General features: G+C 37.5%; 1 protein-coding gene across 6 annotated transcripts; it reads left to right on the forward strand.

Moving 5' to 3' along the window:
• The first annotated feature begins 1639 nt into the window (after positions 1 to 1639).
• On the forward strand, positions 1640 to 22990 carry GORAB (golgin, RAB6 interacting). 6 transcript variants are annotated; one of them, XM_044673659.1, is made up of 5 exons: positions 1640 to 1763; positions 5710 to 6059; positions 9436 to 9542; positions 14812 to 14952; positions 20813 to 22990. In XM_044673659.1, exons 1-5 carry the CDS (start codon positions 1703 to 1705, stop codon positions 21237 to 21239), a joined length of 1086 nt encoding a protein of 361 aa, XP_044529594.1. In that variant the 5' UTR covers positions 1640 to 1702; the 3' UTR covers positions 21240 to 22990. The 6 variants fall into 6 exon arrangements, with proteins under 6 accessions (XP_044529594.1, XP_044529595.1, XP_044529596.1 ...); XM_044673660.1 differs by having other exon boundaries at positions 5710 to 6055; positions 9441 to 9542; XM_044673661.1 differs by lacking the exon at positions 20813 to 22990 and having other exon boundaries at positions 14812 to 15049.
• The last annotated feature ends 462 nt before the right edge of the window (positions 22991 to 23452 follow it).

Raw genomic sequence — 23452 nt, forward strand, 5'->3', positions numbered from 1 at the left:
AGATCTCTCTCTCCTCAAATTTCTCATAGTACTTTTGGCTTTCTTCCTTGCAAATCTCACTCTCTTGAAGAAGTTATTTAATGTACATATTTCCCCTCTCAAAGACTTCAAACTACTGTAGAACAAGAGTCCCTGTTACAGTTTTGTATTATAGCACCTAGCTGTGTCTTGAACTTATTAGGCCTTTAATAAGTGTGTTTGAGTGAACTTATTTCCTTAAAACCAGACTGACCTAGAAAAACATGGGGCATGTCACCATAGATATAGACATCTAAAATTGCATAAATATTCCTATTAGTTTCAATTAAAATCTATTAAAATAGACATAAAATAATTTCAGAATTTTAACAACTCATTTTCCATTAAAAAAAGGCAACAGTTCAGCTGACAGTAAAACCTTTTCACACACTCTTTTGGTTCAATCAGTAACCTGAATTTTTTTTTACAGCTTCTTTCTCCAAAGAAGTCCCTCTTCAAATCAGCTCCTGCCACGCCCTCATTTACCCAACTAAAAGCATTCTTTTCTCCTTAGTTTTCATGGCATTTTTCTTGAACCTCTACATTGCCTCATTGCAATTATATCAAGGAACGAAGCCATTTTACAAATCACTTATTTCTGTCATCTTATTTCATTGATGAGGAAATAGTTCAGAGGTGTTCTCCCTCTTTCCAAACAACTAGGCTCCCTGGAATAGACCTTATCTCCCATTCATGCAACTCCCTCTATTATTTCCAACTTTTTCTGTGTATAGCTTATTAGTACATATTTGTCTACTTATTTCCTCTTCCTTCTTGTTGTTATCCCCTTTCTCTATATTTGCGTCCCCAGCTCAGGGACTTGGGTTGGCAGTCTGCACTCAATAACAGAACAGACACACCTAAATATCGCTTGAAGACATACAAGGCATTTTACATCTTAGAGAACAGATGCCTGCAGAGACATTTTAAAAATCGCCGTGGCTTTCCCTCAGAATTATTCAAAGTCCGATAATTTTAAAATCAAAACAAGCAAGAGCGAGCAAAGGAAAATAAGTGAGAAGAGGAAAGGGAAACAGGAGGCAGGAGGGCCGTGGAGACTACGGGAAGAATAACCCAAGGTGTAGATTATTTTTTTTAGGGCCTAAATCCTAACGACGTTTTCAATTCTGTCTGCAATGACTTTCGAGATAAAGTCTCACTGAGTTGAAACGAGGAAGGTAAGAAAGTCCCTGGACAACGCAAGAGGAAACATAGTACGCTAGACCAGGATGACACCTCAGAGCCTGCAGGCCCCACAACTAATACAGAGCAAGCTTAATAGTCCCGCCCCTTCCGGTTTCTCTGGCCCCGCCCCTCCGAGTCACCCTGAAAATGCCTGTCAAGAAGCTTAATCTTCTTCCAAAATTCCACGAGGCTACTCATTTTATGGCCAATAACCTGGATGAGGATGAAACGCTGGGGGAAGATGAAGATGTATAAGGTGTGGTGGGGAATGTGTGCTGAAGTGATCTCCCCAGATATTCAATCGGGCACTTCCAGGGATACCTAAAGATACCGGCTGCAGAGTGAACGAGAAGGGACCAGGTCTGAAAGCCGTGCGTTGATTGGCTAAGCTGCTGAGTCCAGCTTGTCAAAGTTCGGACTAGCTGGGGCGGTCGCGTTGGCAGCCGGGGAGCCTCGGAGGCTCCGGGATCCCCGGGAAGCTTCGGAGAAGCCCGGCCGGATGGCGCAAGGATGGGCCGGCTTCTCCGAGGAGGAGCTGCGGCGGTTGCGGCAGAATAAAGGTAAGGAGCCAGGAGATGGCTCTCTTCGTTCGGTCTTGAACGGGATAGAGGGGGCGGGGCTGCGGATGAGTTCCATAGTGAAGGGTGAATGAACTCTTGGTGGAGACCCAATCTGGTCCGGCTCCCTGCTCTTAAGCATTTATTGAACTCCCGCTGTGTACTAGGCACTGCAGGAGCTGTTTAAAAAAAAAAAAAAAAAAAAAAAAAAGGTGGAAACGTGGAGGTTCTATTAAGCGTTTGCTGAGAATACAAGGGCAAAATCTAAACATTCCTGCCTTCAAGCAACTTACCTTCCAACTAAATTATGTATAAGTGTAAACAAACTTTCTGAAAGAAACATAAATAATGGGGGTGCTTAGCCGAAATCCCTCGTGACATTTCAGCTGAGCTTTGAGAAAAATTAGTGGCAGTGGGCCAATAAGCATTTGTTAAACTCTTACTGTGTGCTAGGGACAGTGATCAATATAGTAGGTAGACAGTGCTTTTATTAAGTACTTGCTGAAAATACTGAGAATATAAAGGCAAAAACTAGGCATTCCCTATATTCGAGTCGCTTACTGTCAAACGACAATATGTACACGTATAAATATAGAAGTACTAGGTAAATAAATACAAATAAAGAGGTGGGAGAGGGTGTATCAGAAATCCCCCTTGACATTTTAGCTGAACCTTGAAGAAAGTTAGGAATATATTAAGTACCTGTCATGTTCCTGAAACTGTGGTAAGTGCTGAGAATGAAAAGAATGGCAAAATGTAGTCCCTACCCTCAAGATGCTTATAGTCAAATATGGGGCATGCAAATAGCAAGATACAAAAAATATATAGCATAAACTGGAGATATTAAGAGAGAAGACACTAAAATTAAAGGGGTCAGGAAAGGCTTCTTGTAATAAGTGAGATTTTAACTGGGACTTAAAGGAAAGCAGGAGGCAGTGATGAAGAGAGAAAGAGCATTCCAGGCATGGGGAGCCAACCAGCAGCAGCCCTTTAAGTGGGGAGCCAGAGGGTCCCATCTGAAGGTCGCAAAGAGACCAAAATAACTGGATAGTAGAATATGTGGAAGGAGTAAGGTATAAATGTTTACTGAATCAAAAAAAAAAAAAAAGACTGGAAAGGCAGATTATGGAGGTATTTCAATGCCAGAGGATTTTATATTTAATATTGGAAGTCTTGGTGAGCCACTGGAGTTTATCAAATAATGTTATGGTCAGACCTCCATCTTCCTAAGATTGATTTGCCTGCTGAATGTAATGTGGACTGGAATAATAGAGAGATTTTTGGAAGTAAAGAGAAAGTGCATTCTCTTAGGGGTCATGGAGGATAACCTGGGCTAAAGCATCAGGGTGGAAAGTGTGGGTGAAGAACAAGTAGACAAGTTTAGGTGGAATATAAGAGGGTGTGAAAGCCAGCATCCCATGTCTCCTGTTTGTTAGACACTGTCCTCTGCAGATACCAAAAAAAAAAAAAAAAAGATAGTCTGTGCTTTTCAGGAGTTCATGATCTAATGGAGGAGACAATAAGGAAACAAATTTGTTCAAATAAACTATACATGAAATAAATAGGAAATGATTAACAGAGAGAAGACACTAGAATTTTGAGTGATTGAGAAAGGTTTCCTGTAAAAGGAACTTTACAAAGGAAGCTAGGAGACAGATGAGGAGGAAGAGCATTTTCAGGCATGGAGGACAACAAAGAAAATACCTGGAGCAGAGAGATGGAATGTCTTGCTAGTAGAATACCAAGGAGGCTAAGGTCACTCATTTGAATAGTACAGGGCAGTACTGGAAAGGTGGAGGGGGGACTAAGTTAGGAAAGGCTTTTTTTTTTAAACCCTTACCTTCCATCATGGAATCAATCCTTTGCATTGGTTCTAAAGCAGAAGAGTGGTAAGGGCTAGGCAATGGGGGTTAAGTGACTTGCCCAGGGTCACACAGCTGGGAAGTGTCTGAGGCCAGATTTGAACCCAGGACCTCCTATCCCTAAGCTTGGCTCTCAGCCCACTGACTGCCTAGCTACCCGTGACATTTACATTTTGTCTTAGAAGTAATTGGGAGTTATTAGGCCTTGTTGAGTTGGAATGACTTGGTCAGATCTCTGCTTTGGGAAAATCACATAGGTAGCTGTATACCGATGGTGAAGGAGAAGACAAGAAGCAGGAAGATCAATCATGACTCTTATTAGTTACTAGAGGAGAAGTGATGCAGTGTAGAGTTCAGATGACAGCTATGTAAATGGAGAAAAGAGGAAGGAAAATATGGTGTGGCAGTATATAATCAACAAAACTTGGCAACTGAGTGGTCATGAGGGTTAAGGGAAAGAGAATGGCCCCTAAGACTGTAAACCTGGGTGACTAAAAGGATCCTTGTTTTCTCAGTGGAAATATGGAAATTAGGAAGAGGAGAAAGTCATAGTAACAGCCATATATCTGTCATAGGTCTATATGTCAAGAAGTTAAAGGTCCTGAAGTGGGAGGGAAAGAATAGGAACTATACATACCTTTCATTTTTGCCTTCATAGAGTTTGTGAGGGGACTGGATGTGCCTTATATAGATACTTGTGATTTTATTTTATTTTATTATTTTTTTTAACCCTTAACTTCTGTGTATCAGCTCCTAGGTAGAAGAGTGGTAAGGGCGGGCAATGGGGGTCAAGTGATTTACCCAGGGTCACACAGCTGGGAAGTGTCTGAGGCTGGCTTTGAACCTAGGACCTCCTGTCTCTAGGCCTGACTCAATCCACTGAGCTATCCAGCTGCTCCTCCACACCCCCCGTGATTTTATTTTAAAGAAATGGAAGGTGGAAGGGACTGATAGACATGTTTATTAGATGATATAGAACAAATATGGAATATATGGACTGGTTAAAATTTTGTCTATCTCAAGAACCTGTGTGTGTGTGTATTGAAATAATATATAAAGCCCTTTGCAAATCTTAAACGTTGTATAAAATGTCAGCTACCAGTATGTATGTGTTTCAATTCAGCTTTTTTATGATATGATCTTTGTACTCATACTTTCATACTTGTTTCCTCTAACTCTCTTTAAAGAAAGAAAAAAAGATAATAGACTGGCATGTTTCTTCTGAGAAACCTAAAAGCCATGGCCTCTTTTCAGTTCTTCATTGCAAACTATATATGCCCATGTACTTTTTAAATATTGAGTTTACTATTTTCCTCATTTCTATTTTCACACTTAATATCAAAAATCAAAATGTATGGGGCAGCTGGGTAGCTCAGTGGATTGAGTCAGGCCTAGAGACGGGAGGTCCTAGGTTCAAATCCGGCCTCAGACACTTCCCAGCTGTGTGACCCTGGGCAAGTCACTTGACCCCCATTGCCTATCCTTACCACTCTTCCACCTATAAGTCAATACACAGAAGTTAAGGGTTAAAAATAAATAAATAAATAAAAATTTAAAAAAAAATCAAAATGTATATGATTTTGTTTAGGTGATCTTATCAGCCATCTCTGCAGAGAATTTCTCTTTGTCAATGCAAGAATCATGACATGAGATCAAATAAAATCAATCAAATAAAGCTGGGATGATATTACTAGGGCTTACCTGGTCATGAAGTAATGTTGGCTATTGACTATAGGGATCCTTAAAACCATCTACAAAGGCCCAGAATGCTTGTAATTAGTTTTAGTGGGGGGGATTATAAAGTGATGAAATAACAGATCTTTTTAAAATATGGTACAATATACAGCTAATCATTCTTTGATTAGATGTCAGAATTGGCTATATGGGAAACTTTCATTGAGTACCGAAAGTGGGGCATGAGTATTGTTTAAGACAACAAGAAAATGGCTTTTACCATTTTGTATGCAATATAAAAGATTATAAAAGATAGAGATTGGGGTTCTAATGAAGTGTTACTGCATTACTTTTTTTAGAATGATTTATAATCTGCTCTACTCAAATATAAATGTTTTCATTTTATTATATAGATCCATTTGAGCCCTCTGATCGACAAAGGCGTTATCATATGAACAAAAGTCGCCAACAACTACAACGTGAAAAGGCCCTTCAGCAACAAAGCCAAAAGCTTGGACTTCAGGATGGAACTACATCAATACCTCCAGAGCAATTGCTTTCTGCACCAAAACAGAGATCTGACTCTCAACAGCGTCACCCATCTTCTCTCATCTCCCCTGCCGATAATGAAAAGCAGCAGCAGAGCATTGGAAATCAACAGAAAAAGATGGGACTTGAGAATTCCCATAACGATGATAAAAAAGATGAGATTCTTACTCCAAAACCAAACTGTAAATTGGAAAAAAAGAAAGTGGAATTGTTAGTAAGTCTATAATCATGAAAGTAATTCCATTTGTTTTCTTGGTTCTTTCTTATATCCTTGGGCGTTAGTAGCATTTAAGCTTAATATATGTTATGACGTGTTCTGACCTAGAAATTGAGAGGAAAAGAGAAGTTATTATTAGAACATGCAGAGCCCTGCCACTAAGAAATTTAGATGTCAGCTTTCTGACTATGTAGAACCACTCACTCTTCTGAATGGGCCTGCCTGGTGTGGGGAAGGGTGCTGTGGATGGCTGAAAAGGCAAAAGAAAGGGGAAAGAACGGGGAACAGGTGGATAGACACTGGTGATCTATTTCAAGCATGTGCTTTGTTTTTATTGTATCATATACTACAATCTGAAACTAAAGTAGCTAATTTGGCATAAATGCTAAAAACCTGTGTGGCTATTTTGTGACTTAAGTAAGGCTTCTGATAATCTTAACTCTGGCACTTTAGTCTACATTCACTTTGTTTCTTATCTCTTTAATTTATGACTCCTTGGGGAGCTGAGATGCCATTCGTTTTTGTGTTTCATTTTCTTTGGGTCTCTTATCAGATTATTATATTCCTCAGATCTTTTCCTGAGATATATTCCTATTTTGTAACATTCCCTCTGCAGGTAGTACTGAGTATGAAACAATGTGAGTTAAATGTTTCTTCTAAGAGCTGATTATAGTACCCTTAAGGGTCTACTTATCTCTGCTAGGTGAGGCTTAATTTTTTGCTTTGTAATAGCCTCATGATATATGATCACCCAGGAGCCTCACCACAAAGATCTCTATGCATAGGAAATTTGCTACATTCCAAGGTAGCCCAATTCATTTTTGAATAGCTCAAATTGTTAAATTAAAAATAAATTACATTAATATCCTTTGTTGTTTTTTTTTATCTATCATCTATGGGTATAATTATCCATCCCCAGAATAGAACCATTCTTTTTCATAAAGATAGTTAAGGCAAAATAACCAAGTGGTGATTATGCCTGACAATGTATATAACATTCCTCTTTCATAAGTGACTTCTTAGTTGTCCCTTTCTTGCCACTTGACTACCACCCTAGGTCAGGGCTCACCCCCTTTCCCTTCTCTGAATTTGCCATCTCTTGCCTCCACAGATACATTTCAGTTGTCCTTTCCTGACTATACTACTTCCTGATCTTCCTTGAAGACTTAGCTCAGGTACCACCTTCCCCGTGAAGCTTTCCTGATATAATTGTCCCCATACCCCTATCGTTTTATAAGGATCTCTTCTTCTAGTTACTTTGCATTGATATATCTGTTTACATGTTTTATCCTTTCAATAGAAGATAAGCTGCATAATAGCTTATTTTATTTTTCATCTTTATATCTCCAGTTTTTTGTACATATTACCCTTCAACAAGAGCTCTGAGGATAGATATGGTATGTCAATACACTTGTGGAAAGCTGAGCCTTGGGATGGAAGCAAGGATTCTGGCTCTAAATGAGAAATTATCTTATTTTAGATCTAACCATATCATGGTGGTAGAGTGGGAAAACATAACTTCGAGAGTTGTTCAAATGTATTGGGTCTGTGATATTAAATACTTGTGAAGTAAAAACCATTTCTGGGTTCCTTACCTAGAGAATTGGCATGGTATATATTTTGATGCTGAAACTGGGCTCAAGGGAGGATTCCAGGTGGAATTTTTAAAAAAACCCAGTTCTTGTCTTTGCTATAGGTTCTTTCCTTTTCCTTTCATCCAGCCTTTGGGACTTAGCTGGATAAATTTTGTTCTATATAGATATATTTGAAAGTGGTCACTTTTGGAAGAAACCTGGAATATAAGAGTTGGGAGGAATTTCAGTAGCTTTTCTAGTTTCCCCCATATTTGAGAGGAATCCCAATATAACATATCTGACATGGATTATCCAGGCTCTGTTTTGAAGATGTCCAAGGAAGGAGATGTTCCTCCTTTTGAGGCAACCTCTCTTACTTTTGGACATCTGTAATTTTTAGGAAGCTTTTTCCTGACCCAGAGCCTACATTTGCCTTTCTGCAACATTTTCCAATGGCTCCTGCTTCTAGTCTTGAAGATCAAAAAGGACAAGTCTACTTTTTCCATAACATGACAAATCCTTTAGTTCTTGAAGATAACATATGTCTTCCCTAAGTACTCTTTTCTACAAGTTAGACATTTGCTTTAGTCAAGCTTCATGGGGCATGGACTCAGGCTCCTTCACCACCTTGGTTACCTTCTTTCTGTGTATTTTTTATGTATTTCATCACCATCCTTAAATGATAATGCCTGGACCAAAATTTAACAGTGGTATAGTTGAACTCTTTTTTTTCTTGGAAGTTATGCCTTTCATTGCATATGAATGTCTTTAACTTTTTGTTTTATATCTTTAACTTTTGGGTTGCAACATCACATTGCTGTTTCTAGTCCACCATAACTCACAGGTCTCTTTCAGATTGCTATCTAACCAGGCCTCCCTAATCTTGTACTGGAGAGGTTCATTTTTGTACTCAAATGAAAGACTTTTTATCACTTGAATTTCATCTTATTAATTCTGTCAGTGCTCCAAACCGTTAGGATCTTTTTGGATTCAGTGTATTAACTAGCCCTTCTAGTTTTGTATTATCTGCAGATATGATGACTATCTCACCTATATCTTTATCCAAGTGATTGATAAACATGTCCCTTCTGTTCCTCCACCAGGGACTTCCTGTAGGCCACATTTACACAAAATCATTAGCAGTCTAATTATGTTCTTTACTGAGTTACATCTCTCCATCTTCTCCAGAAGAATAAAATAATATACTTTATCAAAAGCTTTGCTAAGATGTTGGAAACCTAGAAACCATGCTCCTCATCTTCCAGTTTCAGACAGTCTGATGGGAAGGAAAGGAGACCAGTCTGGCAAGACCAAGTCTAGATGTAGCTATGCTAACTCTTTAGGGACCCTCTTCTTGTTCTGAATGTTCACTGACTAGTCATTGCTTAATGAATGTTTGCGTGACAGAAGCTTTTATGGTCATGGCCATATATCACAGTTGAAAAAGCCCAGTGAGAAGCATCATCTTCAAGTCATTTTATTTTATTCTTTTTTGCACCAATGGTCCAATGCCATATCTGTGCTCCTACAAATAAGCCACTTTACCCTGCCATCAGCTGTTTATTCCTAGATCACACATAGATAAGGGATTTCATGAGCCCAATTTATTTAGACCTTTACTTCTGATCACCCTCTTTTTTACTATCATAACAAGATAATCAACTACAGATGTATTCTTAAAAACCTTTAATAGGGACTCTTAAAGGGACATTTACATGACTAATTCATTGTTTTCATTGGGAAGGGGATTGGAGAGATGGGAATCTTTTATGTAAATCCAATTTTATTCTTGGTTACTGACCAGGCAGGAGAAATCTCATTGGGAAGTCCTCCAGGAAGAACAACGATTAATGGAAGAGAAAAATAAACGGAAAAAAGCATTTTTGGCCAAAGCTATTGCAGAAAGGTAAGAAATATACTAGGGAATAATATTTGTAACTGTATAGACTCTCCCAGTGGGTTTCTTGCCTGTTTTACTATTTTATTTTCCTTAGGGGCAAGCAGTGTTATTAATATGTCTATTTTGTGAATGATAACTAAATCCCCAGAGTTTGTGTTGTATTTTGGATAGAGTTCTATCTTCTCACTTGCTAATTATAACATTATTTAACCTCTATGTCATCTAAGTAATTCCCTAGCATTTAGTAGTGAGGTTCTAATTAAATAACTTTATAATACCCTTCACAAACCTTTTAAGTATTATATAAAGAGTCACTATTACTTTTATTAAGTAGCCAGTTCGCATTGGTAAAGTTTCTATACAAGGAATTCTCTACACCAGTGATGAGCAAACTTTTTAAAGAGGGGGCCAAAGGAAAGGAAATGCTCATCTGTCAGTCTGTTTCTAAGGCAACTCTTTCAAAGTTTCATTGTATTGTATCCTACTCATTTTATTCATCAGATTAGGAATAATGTCCTGTGGCCAGATAGAAAATTTCAGGGGGCTGCATCTGGCCCGCGGGCCGTAGTTTGCCCATCACTGCTATACACTCTTGAAATGTTAGGTCTAAGCCCAGCCATCACTACTGTAGATTATTGCCTTGAGAGTTTGCCAGGTGTCCATGAGACTGGACCTCTGAGGACCAGAACCAGGGAAAATTAGACCTAAGAGTAATGGGTCTGTTCACTTCATATTCATATCTGTAAAGTATCACCCATTATAAAATTCAAAAATGAACAGCTTTGTCAGTTAAAAATTGGAAACATTAAGATCTTGTGTAGTTATATAGTTCTCTAGATTTAAGCTGTCTAATACCAAAACTTTATCAGTTCTTGTTAGAAATATTTCCAAAGGGAGCAGCAAAAGGTAACAAATAATATACTTTTACACAGTAATTTCTTTGGGTGGGGGGAATATAGCCTAACAAAATCATGGCAAAACAATCAAAAAAGAGCTGGTTACTCAAAGATGTCTTTAGTGACATTTCTGTAATTCTAAAAAAAATGGAAGCTGTGTAAATGTCCCATAGAAGGAGAATGGTTAAATGAATTATGATTCATCAATGTAATGACATACCATAATGCAATTAAGACTAATTTGGAAAGACCTTTGTGAAATAATGCAAAAGAAAAAAATAGAATCAGAAGGAGAGAGTACCCATTAACTCTGAGAGTGTAGGTGTAAATAAATGCAATTGGACAAGAAAAATTCTAATGAAAACCTAGAAGTGAGAAAAAGTATATTTTGTATGGAAATTAATTTAAATGTAAATAGTTAAAAAGCAGGTTTAATATATTGCTTTGATGTTTATTATTTAGTTCATAATAAATAATTTAACTAAAAAAAATTATAAGATTCCAAGAATTCTAATCATAGTTTAAATATTAAATGGCAATTTATGATCATCCTGATGATCCCTGTTATTATAGTATGTGGTCCTAGATGTTTTAGTTCTTCTGTTTCTTCCATCAGTGTCTATTTTGTTACAGCTGTTACACATGCCTATTTTACTCTCACCACTCTTTTTAGTTTGCTGTTTCTAGTCAGTGAGCTTGACAGCCAGATAAGTAAGCTGTATTAAGATCTATATTAAATTTAAATTAAGATGTGAGCGCAAACTACTTTGATTGTATTTTACTTTAAATACAAGGTCTTTGTTACAGAATTCCAAATATTTTTTCCTTTAGAATTCTGGATTTGTTTGGTTGAAGTTTTTAGGAAATCTAATCTTCCATATGAAGGATCAAAACAGATTTCTGCCAGAGAAAAATCTTTATTTTATAGAACATAAAAGCACATACTTCCAGGGGCAGGGAGATGGATTCAGAGCCGGGCCTAGAGATGGGAGGTCCTGAGTTTAAATCTGGTCTCAGGCACTTCCTAGCTGTGTGACCCTAGACAAGTCACTTAACCCTCATTATATAGGTCTTAACTGCTCTTCTGCCTGTGAACAGATACATAGTATTCATTCCAAGATGAAAGATAAGGGTTTTTTGTTTTTTGTTTTTTTAAGTCTGTTTATTTAATTAATTTAGAATATTTTTCCATGGTTACATGAATCATGTTCTTTCCCTCCCCTCCTCCTGCACCTTCCTCCCATAACCAACAAGCAATTTTACTGGGTTTTTACATGTGCCATTGATCAAGACCTCTTTCCACATTATTAATATTTGCACTGGGGTGATCGTTTAGAGTCTAAATCCCTAATTATATCCCCATCAAACCATGTGATCAAAGAGTTGTTTTTCTTCTGTGTTTCTGCTCCCACAGTTCTTTCTCTGGATGTGGATAGTGTTCTTTCTCATAAGTCCCTCAGAATTGTCCTGGATCATTGCATTGCTACTGGTAGAAAAGTCTATTACATTCAATTGTGCCATAATGTATCAGTCTCTGTTTACAATGTTCTCCTGATTCTGCTCCTTTCACTCTGGATCAATTCCTGGAGATCATTCCAGTTCACATGGAATTTCCTCCATTTCTTTATTCCTTTCAGCATAATAATATTCCATCACCAGCAGATACCATAATTTGTTCAGCCATTCCCCTCATTTTCCAATTCACAAAGAGTGCGGCTATAAATATTTTTGTACAAATCTTTTTCTTCATTATATCTTTGGGGCAAAAACTCAGCAGTGCTCTGGCTGGATCAAAGGGCAGGCAATCTTTTAATGCCTTTTAGACATAGTTCCAAATTGCCTTCCAAAATGGTTGGATCAATTCACAACTCCACCAGCAGTGCATTATTGTCTCAATTTTGCCACATCCCCTCCAACATTTAAGGTAAGGTTTTGTTTTGTTTTTTGAAGTACATCCTGATGTTATATATCAGGAAAAGAAGCAGACTTTTTGTCTGTGCAGTTTCCTCTTTTCTCCAAGTGATCATTATCATAATATTTACACTGAGCTTAATTGTATGGGACACTGCTAGGCTTTATCAAAAAATTATAAACTTAATATTTGTTTTTGAGAATCTAATGATTTAGATTTTGAGAATCTAAAAGTCATTGAAATGGACACAAATATAATGAGATAAAACCTGAATGTTTGAATGTAGAAAAATATAACCTATACATATTAAGTCTCTACTGTAAGGGTGAAAAAGGGGTTTTATGGGTTCAGTATATATTAAAGATGGTCACCAGAGGATTGAACTATTATCAATCCTCAATTAAGAACAATCTCAAATCAAAATTGACTTAATCTAATTATCACACTACATACTACATGGATACATAAGCTCATCAATGAGGATATTCCCTCTAATGACGCAAATCATAATACATCCATGCATTAATCTTTTGAATTCCCTGTCCTCTCATAAGATTAGCATAGAGGCATATCCTCTCCTTGCATGGAAACCAGTAGAACCTGATGAACTGTTTGGCAATTAACCTCACTCTTGCCTCTAGACCACCCTTTGTAGTTCATTATTTTTTATATATTGTAATCTGTTCACACCACTATGCACTTCTCCATTTCCCTCTAAGTTTAGATACTGATTTTTAATTCTTTAGCAACATTAGTAGTTTATGTCTTACAGGGTTAAAGAATGTTTAAGCTTATTTTTATTTTTAGGAGAGGCAATATAGTGATGAGTAAATAGATTTAGACAACGGAATAGGTGGGTTCAGATTTTGCCTCTGACACATATGTAACTATGCAGCAGTTACTGAGATTGTTTCTTCATCTGCCAAAAGGAGATAAAATGCCTCTTATGACATTCAAGTGAGAAAAAGTCAAAATACTTTGCAAACTTAAAAACACAATATAGCAGTCCATTACTATTGTTAATTAGAGAATACATGGGAATAGTTGGGGTAGAAATCAGGAAGAATACTTACAGGCAGAACTGGGGAACATCATCAATTAGAGCTAGTTCTTCATTCTCGAACACCAAAGATGACAGCTTATGAGCCCTTAAAGTAGTTCATAATAGCTTATACATAGGTAGTTCTCTTTTAAGAAAAAAGTATATGGAAAAAGTGAAATGAGATGAAAACCACTATATGTATGTATATATGTTAAAGTAATATAGAATTATGTAAATAGTATAAGTTTTAGTAATTAGTAAATAAAGTCGAGAGAAAATTGACTTGTGAACAGGAAGGAAAATTTAGGTTGGAAATTAGATATCTTAACTTTAAGAATGGAAATGTAGAATTGAAAGATTTATTTTTATTTATTTGTATTCCATCTTTTCACTAGAGATGAACATTCACAAGTTATTTCAAATATTAAATCTGTAGCTGTCTATAATGTTCTCTTGTTTCTATTAATTTCATTCTTCATTATTTTATGTAGTTCTTTCCAAGTTTTAAAAAATGAATCTGCTTATCACTTCTTACGGTGCAGTAGTATTCCATCACAAACATATACCACAATTTGTTTAGCCATTCCCCAACTTATGAACAACCTCTTGGTTTCCAGTTCTTTGCTACCACAAAGAGAGCTGCTATTTTTTAGAACATATGGGTTCTTTTTCTTTTTCCCTGATCTCCCTGGGGAAAAGACCTAGCAATGACATTGTCGGGTCTAAAGATATACACAGTTTTATAGCTGTTGAGGCATAATTCCAAATTGTTCTTCAAAATGGTTGGATAGGTCACAGTTTCACCAACAGTTTATTATAGTGGCCTATTTTTCCTCATTTCCTAAGTTTGCTAGTTAGCTAATCTGCTGGGTGTGAGATAATACATCAGAATTGTTTTGGTCTGCATTTCCCTAATCAGAAGTAATGCAAAGCATTTCTTCATGTACTTATATAAGATTTTGATTTCTTCATCTGAAAACTGTCCATATCTTTCGCCCATTTGTCAAATAGGGGATGGCTCTTGTTGCCTTAAATTGGACAACATTTTCTATATAATTTAGATTTGAGACCTCTATCTAGAGACTGTCTATTAAAATCTTTTTCTCAATTTTCTGCTTTCATGAAGCCTTTATGAAAAAAGAGTATACTTGCATACATACTGTACAGTTTGCTTTGAAGACCTATGATTTAACTCAGAATTGTATAATTCCAGGAAAAAAGAGAAATTTCAGTATCATGAAAAGCCATGGATGCACTTGTAAATTGGAGAGCTCCCTAGTCTGAGCTTTCACTCTGTCTTCTATAAACCAGAAGTCATTATGCTTGCTCTGCCTACCTCATCAATCCAAAAGTATAGTACCAATGTGCTTTACTATGTTATTATGAGAACAATGTTCAAAATTAACTCTGTTTCTCATTTCCTAGATCTAAAAGGACTCAGGCAGAAACCATGAAACTACAGCGGATCCAGAAGGAATTACAGGCTTTAGATGACATGGTATCAGCTGACATTGGAATCTTACGGAATCGGATTGATCAGGCAAGCCTAGACTATTCCTATGCTCGGTAAGCACTATTTGAGGGAAATTGTATTTTGAGAAAGAAAAAAAAAAGAAGCTAAAGCAGATATTTTGATTAATGGAAATGGTCCCCATGTGATTACTTGTCTTCATTTAGAAGAATAGAAGGGTAGGCTCATTTTTTAATATGCATTTACTTTAAAATATTTGTATTCTTATCTTCTAAACTTGAAACTGAAATCTTTCCTCCCAGAACAGTTTTATTCTTTTCTTCCCAATCTACATTACACAAATTGTCTTGATAACATTATTTTCCTTGGTTTCAGCCATTGAGTTTTTTGTTTTGTCTTTTAAAGAAAGAAAATATTGTGGCATAATTATAAAATGAACATAACACATGTAAAGAATTACACGGACTTTGCAAACAGATAAAAGAGTATAAAATTAAATCCAATTTTGGGGGTCTTCCATTCGTTTCAGCATTGCTTTAATCATTCCAGTTTGTCTCTTTTCACAAGGGAGTTCTGTGTAAATGATTCAATTGTGCATCATTCTCTGTAACACTAGAAATCAATCAGAATGCCTCATTAGTCTAGGGTAAACCACAGCTTCAGAATGTTTATATAACAATTTAATAAAGCGGAAATACTTGGTTGTGGTTTTCAATTCAATGTTTAAGAAAGAGGCTTGTGGTTCTCCCTGTGATTTTTTTTGGTTCATTTACTATATGCGATTAGATATCATAAGTTGACTTTGCTAATTAACTTACTAAATGAACATCAACCTGTAAGCATTTATCAAGCACCTACTATGTGCTAAGCATTGAGAATACAAAGACAAAAATAATATTCCCTGCCCTCAAGGAGATTACATTATATATGGGGAAAACAACAGGTACACCAATGAATAAATGTAATTTCTTCAGGCAGAAGAGGATCAGATTAGACCTTGTGTAGGAATTGGCTCTTGAGTTAACCCTTAAAGGTTCATCTGGATTCTGTCAGGAGGGAAATGAGGAGGGAGTACATGGAATACATACATGAGGATAGGACACAGCCTATTCAGAGGCATGGAGGTGACTTATGGGACGTTGTATGTGAGTGGAGCTGAAACTAGTTTATGAGGAACTTTAAGCTCCAAACAGAATAGTTTATAATTTAACCTAGAAGAAAAAGAAAGCTGTTGAAACCTTGGGGGGCATAGGAATGATATGGTTAGATCTGTGCTTTAGGAATATCAGTTTAGCAACTGTGTAGAGAATGGATTGAAGAGAGGAGATACAGGAGGTATGAAGACCAAATTAGGAGACTATTCTAGTTTTCTAAATGAGATGACTAGGGCACTATGAGTGGAGAAAAAGGAGGCAGATTTAAGAGATATTATAGGGTTGGAAGTGAGCAGAAGTGGTCACTGATTGGCTAAAAAGACAATTGTGTCTTCAGCAAAAATAGGGAAACAGAAGAAGAAAGGATTTGAGAAAAAAAGATAATGTGTTCTGTCTGAAATATGTTGAGTTTTTAGGTGTTATTTAGTTAAATATTGAGTTTTAGAGCCTTCTAGTTAGAAATGTCCAGCAGGCATTTGATGATAGAGGATTGGGTATAGGTTCTTGAAGGTAATAGTCGAACCCATAAGAACTGTGAAATTACCAAGAAAGTATGTAGAGAAAGAAGAAAGCACTGGGAGAAACCCATACCTAGGAGGTAATCTAGAAGTCAGTGCTAGAAGGGACAACCATTCAAGGAGGAAGAGGACCATAAAAAGTACAGTGCCACAGAAATCCAGGGAGGAGAATATCAAATAAGATAATATGTATAAAGTACTTTGCAAAGCTTAGCATGCCTCATAAACATGGATTGTAAATAAAGGAGGAGGAGATGGCAGATGCTTTAGCTGAAAAGGATGAGGACTGAGAAGGGACTATCATATTGGGCAATTTAGAGGTCCTTGAGGGGCCACTGGGTAGTAGAGTGGATAAAATGCCTCAGGTACTCCCTAGCTATGTAGCCCTAGGCATTCACTTAACCTCAGTTACTTAGCAATTACTGCTCTTCTGCCTTGGAATTGATGCTTAGTATTGATTCTAAGACACAAGGTAAGCATTTGCAGGGTGGAGCTGGGAAGAGAGGTCATTGGAAATCTCAGAGGGAGTGACTTTAGCAGAACTATTAGGCCAGAATCCAAATTTCAAAGGTATGAGAAGTGAGAACAGCAGCATTTGATTCAGTGAGTGTTGATAGCTTTTTTTCCTAGGAATTTGGTTGTGAAAGGAATATGAGAAAAATAGAATGACAATTTGGAGGGGTAATAGTATTAGTGAAAGGTTTTTTACGGTTTTTGTATTTAAAGAATAGAAGAGCTTTTTGTAGGTTTGAAGGCAGAAGAGGAGCCACTAAATTGTAAGAGATCAAAAACTAGAGAGAGTGGATGTTTGTCAGGACAAACTTTTAGAGAAGATGGGGAAGGATGGGTTGAGGTCTTAAGTAGAAGTTTTGGCTTCGACAAATGTCTATTAAAAGATCACTGAGGAGGTGGTCAGTATTTATTTATAGAGTAACACTAAAGCTTATCAATTCATACTTTAAAGCTAACAAATTTGCCAAAAAAAAATTTGTGAATTATATTCTTTATAAGAATGTTCCAATTTACTTATTTATTTGATCTGGACCTGTGACTCATTGATGTGAGAAATCCCCAGTGCAACTGTCCTGCAACTTTTAGACCTGGACAGTTGCCTTGGAGCATAAAAAGTTTAAATGATTTGCCCAAGATCACACAGCACATATGTCTTAGAAGTATATCTTGAATCCAGGGCTTCTTGATCCTAAGACCAGTTCTTTCTATCCTGTTATATGCTGCCTTTTAAAATAGTGATATATTTTTAGGAATAATTAGTTACTGTATTAACAGAAAAACATTTTAAGTTATGCTTTCAGCTTTTCCTGGTAGAAGCTACATATGAAAATGATGCCATATGTGCTTAAAATTAACAGTGTAAGAAATAGCATCATTTTAGCTTTTGGACATTTGGGTACTGATTGCCATATAAGTGCTAAGTTTCTGTGTTTCCAAGTTTTCTGCCCAGTAAAGGGGCAGGAGAAGGTTTGAAGGGAAGAAGATTAAGTGCTACTTCTTAGGGCTGAAGTACACACCCACTTCTATATCCTTTTTATACAATGCTTACAAGTAATGATTCTGGTAGAGAGAAAGATGAAATGAAATCTTTGTGAGCCCTTCTCTGGGGCATATCTGGGAGAAGGCTTCAGTGGAGCTTGGTGTAATATTAAGAATCCAGGGAAGAGACCCTCTGCAGAGTACTTTGACTGAAGTAGATGCTTTGCCAAGAGCTGAGAATCAGCAGCCTACGGTCAGTAGCCTGGTTTTTTTGTACTATTTATGTGGTTAAAATGGTTTTTACATTTTTAAATACAGTTTTATTTTAAAATATAAAAATTGTTCTCAGCTTTCAGGCTTTTTACCAGACAACTGTTGGGCAGAATATGATCCCTGAGCCATAGTTGGCATACCCTTGACCTGGACAAAACCCATTGTCCCTCGGTCCACAAGAGCTACAGAGCTGGGCCTCAGTTCTTCTGCTGAGATTTCAGGGAAGCCAAAATTTGAATATTTGGGTAGTGTTCATACAAAGCTATTACAATAGCCTAGGTAAGAAAGGTGATAAGAATTTGAAATAGGATATGTAGAACAAAAAGGTTTGGGAATGGGTATAAGAGATATTGAAGCTGTAGCATCAGTATGACTCAGTGACTGATAATATTTGGGGAGACCAAGTGAGAGGAAAGCTTCTGAAAAGAGCAGTGCTACTCTTTAGTGACCTCCATAGAATAGTTCCCGCTGTCCATCTTGTTAGTTGGATGGTTATCCTTTGGTTCATCAGATGGATATAAAAACAGAGAAGTGATGCTTTTATTGATAATCATTGATTTCTTCCTTTTATCTGTGTAATTTTGCTGTATCTTTCTTTCACTAAGGAAGTTCTTAGCTCAGCCTTTTTAATGCAGAAGAGTAATGGCAAGGATAGACCAGAATCCACAAGTAAAATCCATGGTGGTTTCTCACTAGTCATTACCAGTCATTGTGCACAGTTGCAGAGACCATCCTAAAACAGTTTGGCAATGTCTTAATAACCTGTAATATTATAGGTAATGCAGTAGATGATTTCTAAAAAAGAAGTCCTGGCAGTCTCTAATTGGCATGGATGTATTTACCTTTATAATAACTATACTTTTTTGTAGTTTAGGATAACAAATACATTCCTAAAAATTAAGATTTTCATATAAATCAGTCAATTGGCAATCATTTATTAAGCCAGGTACTGGGAATACAAGTACAAATAAAGAATCTCTACTCATCTTAAGGTCTTTTTTTTTTTTTAAATCAAAAGTGATTTACAGTGTGTTCATTTATTCCATTTCATCTTGGGTTGTTTGTTATCTGGCAAAAGAGAAGGCTAGGAGAATTAGCTATTTTTCAATCTCTCACATTAATTGTTTTTCTAAAGGAACTCTCTTTGGAGACTTCATTATATGTGTACCACAATTATGGATGTTCACGACACTAAGCTCAAGAGCTTCAGTGGCATTCTCTATAGTACTATGTCGTCCCCCAAACCCCCACGACACTAAGCTCAAGAGCTTCAGTGGCATTCTCTATAGTACTATGTCATCCCCCAAACCCCCACCCCACTCCTTTGCAAGCCTTTGGCCTTCTGCGTCAAAGACACTATGTAGCTGCACTTGAGTTTAAGTTAAATTAATGTTCCCAAATAGCTCTTACTCTAGGTCAAGTACTGCAGTATTTGCATTTAGTTTGTTTTAAAGCTTGACACATATATTCTTATTCAGACAATTAACATCAAAATATTATTTTGCTAATCTTGGGGTCAGTTAAATGATACCAAAGCATTATAATAGCTTATTTTGGAGGAGTACAAGCAGTATAGAAAATATAGTGCATAAAGTTGATCTGGAGAAATAATTATTACATTATTTTATTATTTTCAAAAATGAACTATCAGATCATTAAAGATGATCAGTTACTTTAAAAAGTGATTTCTAGTACTTGCAGCATGACTTTAATGTCCATAGGTCTGGGATGTGGGGATTTTTTAGTAAATATTCATTTAATAAATTCTTCATGCATCTTTTACAAATTTGATATGGTGATGGCTCCATGTATCATCATCTACTGGAAATAACACTGGAGTCAGAAAACCTGCCTAAGTTTTAATCTCAGTGCTGCTGCAAATATGAAAAATGCCTAATTTCCTCATCTATTTTTAAAATGGATATGATAATGCCTTTTATAATTATGTCCTAAGAAAGTTATTTGGAGTACAAATGATGTTTCCTCTCTTGAGGAGAAAGACATGATATTAGTATGGCAGTATTCCAACCCTGCAGACTAATTTTTTAGACTGCAAAACAAAATTTGTCCTGGCTTCTCTCTAATCAATTGTCCCTCTCCCTATTGTCTATGGCCTTTGGCCCTTGATAAAAGCGTCCTTGTTCTCTTCTAGGAACTGACCTCTTTTGCCCTTTTCATCTCTTTTGTATGCCCTTCACGAACAGTCCCCCACACCTACACTCAGGAACCTGAAAACGTCCTCACAAAGAACAGGGAGAACAGGGAGATGCCGTCACAGCACTAGCGAAAGGTAGAAGGAAAATGGAAGTGCCAGAAGATTCCATAGGAATGTATGAATCCTGGTGCTTTCACGCTCACTGACCCGTTTGTCCCTCATTGGGTTTGTTTTCCACTCGCTCCTTGGCAGAATAGGGCTTATCTGGTTATTCTTTCTCCATTTCGAGCTTGTTGTGGTCCTGCTTGAGGACCTTCCCCCAGCCCACTCGAGATTCATGAGCTCATGTCTGTCCTGCTTGCAGGAAGCGATTTGACAAAGCAGAAGCCGAGTACGTGGCTGCCAAGCTGGACCTGCAGCGGAAGACGGAGATCAAAGAGCACCTCACAGAGCACCTCTGCACCATCATCCAGCAGAACGAGCTCCGCAAGGCCCGGAAGCTGGAGGCGCTCACGCGGCAGCTGGAGGCGGAAGCTGATGAGGAAAGTCCGGAGCTGGAGCCAGAGGCAGAAGAGTCGCTGCCGCCGCCACCTGAGGAAGGAGGAAAGACACCAGCAGCCCTGTCACCAGAGGCATCGCGGCCGCCGGAGAATGGCGGCTCTCCAGCCACGGCCGACCCAGCCGCAGGGCCCGGAGGAGAGGACCAGGACCCCCGGGGAGATGGCGGGGCCTGTCCAGAGCAGGAAGCAAAAGCTGCTACAAGTGCGCTGTCCAACCATCTGGCCGCCTAAAGAGCCCGTCTGTGCTGTCTGGGCGGTGCCGGGCTGTTTGCAGTCAGGTTGTACCCCAGCGATGAAATGGAGAGTAAAACCCCATTAAAGCCATCTTTAGAGCAGTCAGGAGTCGCCTTTGTGAGGTGCCAAGGCACAGGGATGCAATTGTATTGTGAAGCACGACTTACTTAGCCTCGCCTTCGTCTGGGGCACTTTCTTCCCCTGCTTCATGCCCTCAACGCCTGCCGGAGCCCGGCTCCCCGGGCCGCGTTTTCTCGCCTCCGGGCAGGCCTTTTTCTGCAGAGGTTTACTCTCCCCCCCTCGCTTCCTGTTTCTCACCTCTTTTTCAGAGAAGCCGAATGACATCACCACCATTAGTCCTAGAGTGCCATTGACCCACTCAGTGACTTCCCTGGCCATAACTGCCTTCTCAGCCCGCTCCCCAATAGTGTTGAATATCAGCTCTTGGATCTTTCAGGAGAGGGACTGGCAGTATTGTCAGTGTTTTACATTTCGTTCACATTCACTTCCTTTACCATCTCATTTAAGGAGGCTTATTTGAAGAATTAAAAAAAAAAAAAACATTGCCAGAATTTTTAACTTTCCTGTTTTAAAAATCGTTTTTCTGATGCCCATTAAAAGCAACAGACCTAGAAATAACTTTCCGTGTAATACTTTGTCTGAACAGTATTCAATTCTGCTGGGAAAATTGACGAGTTGTTCTTCATTTACACGGGTTTTCATTTGTTTGGGAGGGAGTGATGTGTTCGCAAAGCATCTGTTTCTCTCTGACTATTGTGCAAGATGGTGTCCCTCTTCTAAATAGGTTCATTGTTGAATGCCTCATCTGATCTATAGCAGGTTTGTTAAACACTACTCAAGAGGTCCATATTTGAACTCATCTGCTGTTGACTTACTTTCATTTTATGAATCACAATGGATAGATCATATGATTTTTATAGCATTGGATGGTTGCCCCGTTAAAGACTCTTGGGAGAAGTACTGTCTACAAAGCAATGGATTTCTACTATTACTATTACATTGCTTCAGTGCTGCTGGTTGTCTAAATTAGGAAGAAGACTCAGCTATTTAACATAAGAGTGAAAATGGCATATAATAAGATGTATCAGGGAATAATTCTTTAGGTAAATGATTGCTGTTTCTAATTTAAAAAAAAATTTTGTTACTCTTTTCCAGTTTGTTTTGTGTGTTGGGAGTAAATTAACCTACATAATAAAACAGATTTTTAAATGTTATAGCTATTATTGATTTGCTATTACTTTAATAGTTTTTCCATTTTTTACTGCCATTTGCTTGGCCAGTATGTTTTACTCCATGAACTTCTGTGTAAATAAGTGCTATAATTTCATCAGAAAAACCTGTGGAGTTTCTGTATTAAGTTATGATCAATGTATCACATACCCTAAAAAAAGTGCAAGGATTTCTAAACTAAAGTCATTTTATTTGGAGAAAGGAAATGTGCAATACTAATTACTTCTCAGAAAAACTTAGAAACATCTTACTTAATGTGTGGACTAAGAATTATACTATAACTTCACTGTCATTTTGTACTCCTGTGTATGTAGCTATATATTTGTATATTATGCAATATGATTGGAATAAAAGTATTGTTACTGTCATCTTCAAAATTGAAAACATAGGTAAACAATTGCATTTAAATTTATGAATGGTATACATAAAATTGAAACCTTCCATGTCCAAGTTAATCTTATTTTTCTAAAAATAAACAATCAAATGAATTTACTCCATTATTCCTTGTCTACATTGGAAAGCTTGTTTGAAAATATGCATAGTGTAAGTACCTGTTAAGCTATAATATTCCTCTGCCTTGATATGATAGGTGTAATCACTTGCTCTTGACTGACTACTGGGATAAATACCTATTTCTGCTGAGACTAGAATGTTGGCTTACCAATTATGTGCCAGCTAAATCTTAAATTTAAATCATGATCCAATAAGGAAGATCACAGGGGAAAAAAAAAACAAAAACTGGGGAGATAGTTATTCTTAGAGAATATGAAAAGGAGGCCGGCCTTCCTGTGGACTCTTTAAGACCACAGGGTAAGTCATTTCTCTGGTGCTTCTCTTCCCTCACTTATAGCACAAGAATAATGAGGCTAACACTTAAGGCAGTTGTTGTGTGGACAGCACTTGATAACTTTAACAGGCTATCTGGCTTTAAATCTAAATTGCCGAATATTGCTCCTAAT

Source organism: Gracilinanus agilis, chromosome 4 (assembly GCF_016433145.1).
Source record: "Gracilinanus agilis isolate LMUSP501 chromosome 4, AgileGrace, whole genome shotgun sequence".
NCBI lineage: Eukaryota > Metazoa > Chordata > Mammalia > Didelphimorphia > Didelphidae > Gracilinanus > Gracilinanus agilis.

What these genes read in the sequence shown, in the direction of transcription:
- GORAB (XM_044673659.1), top strand. Translation starts at nt 1,703, where the DNA reads ATGGCGCAAGGATGGGCCGGCTTCTCCGAGGAGGAGCTGCGGCGGTTG. An exon ending in GCGGTTGCGGCAGAATAAAG is followed by an intron (nt 1,764 to 5,709) that starts GTAAGGAGCCAG and finishes TTTATTATATAG; the next exon opens with ATCCATTTGAGCCCTCTGAT. An exon ending in CTAGACTATTCCTATGCTCG is followed by an intron (nt 14,953 to 20,812) that starts GTAAGCACTATT and finishes TCCTGCTTGCAG; the next exon opens with GAAGCGATTTGACAAAGCAG.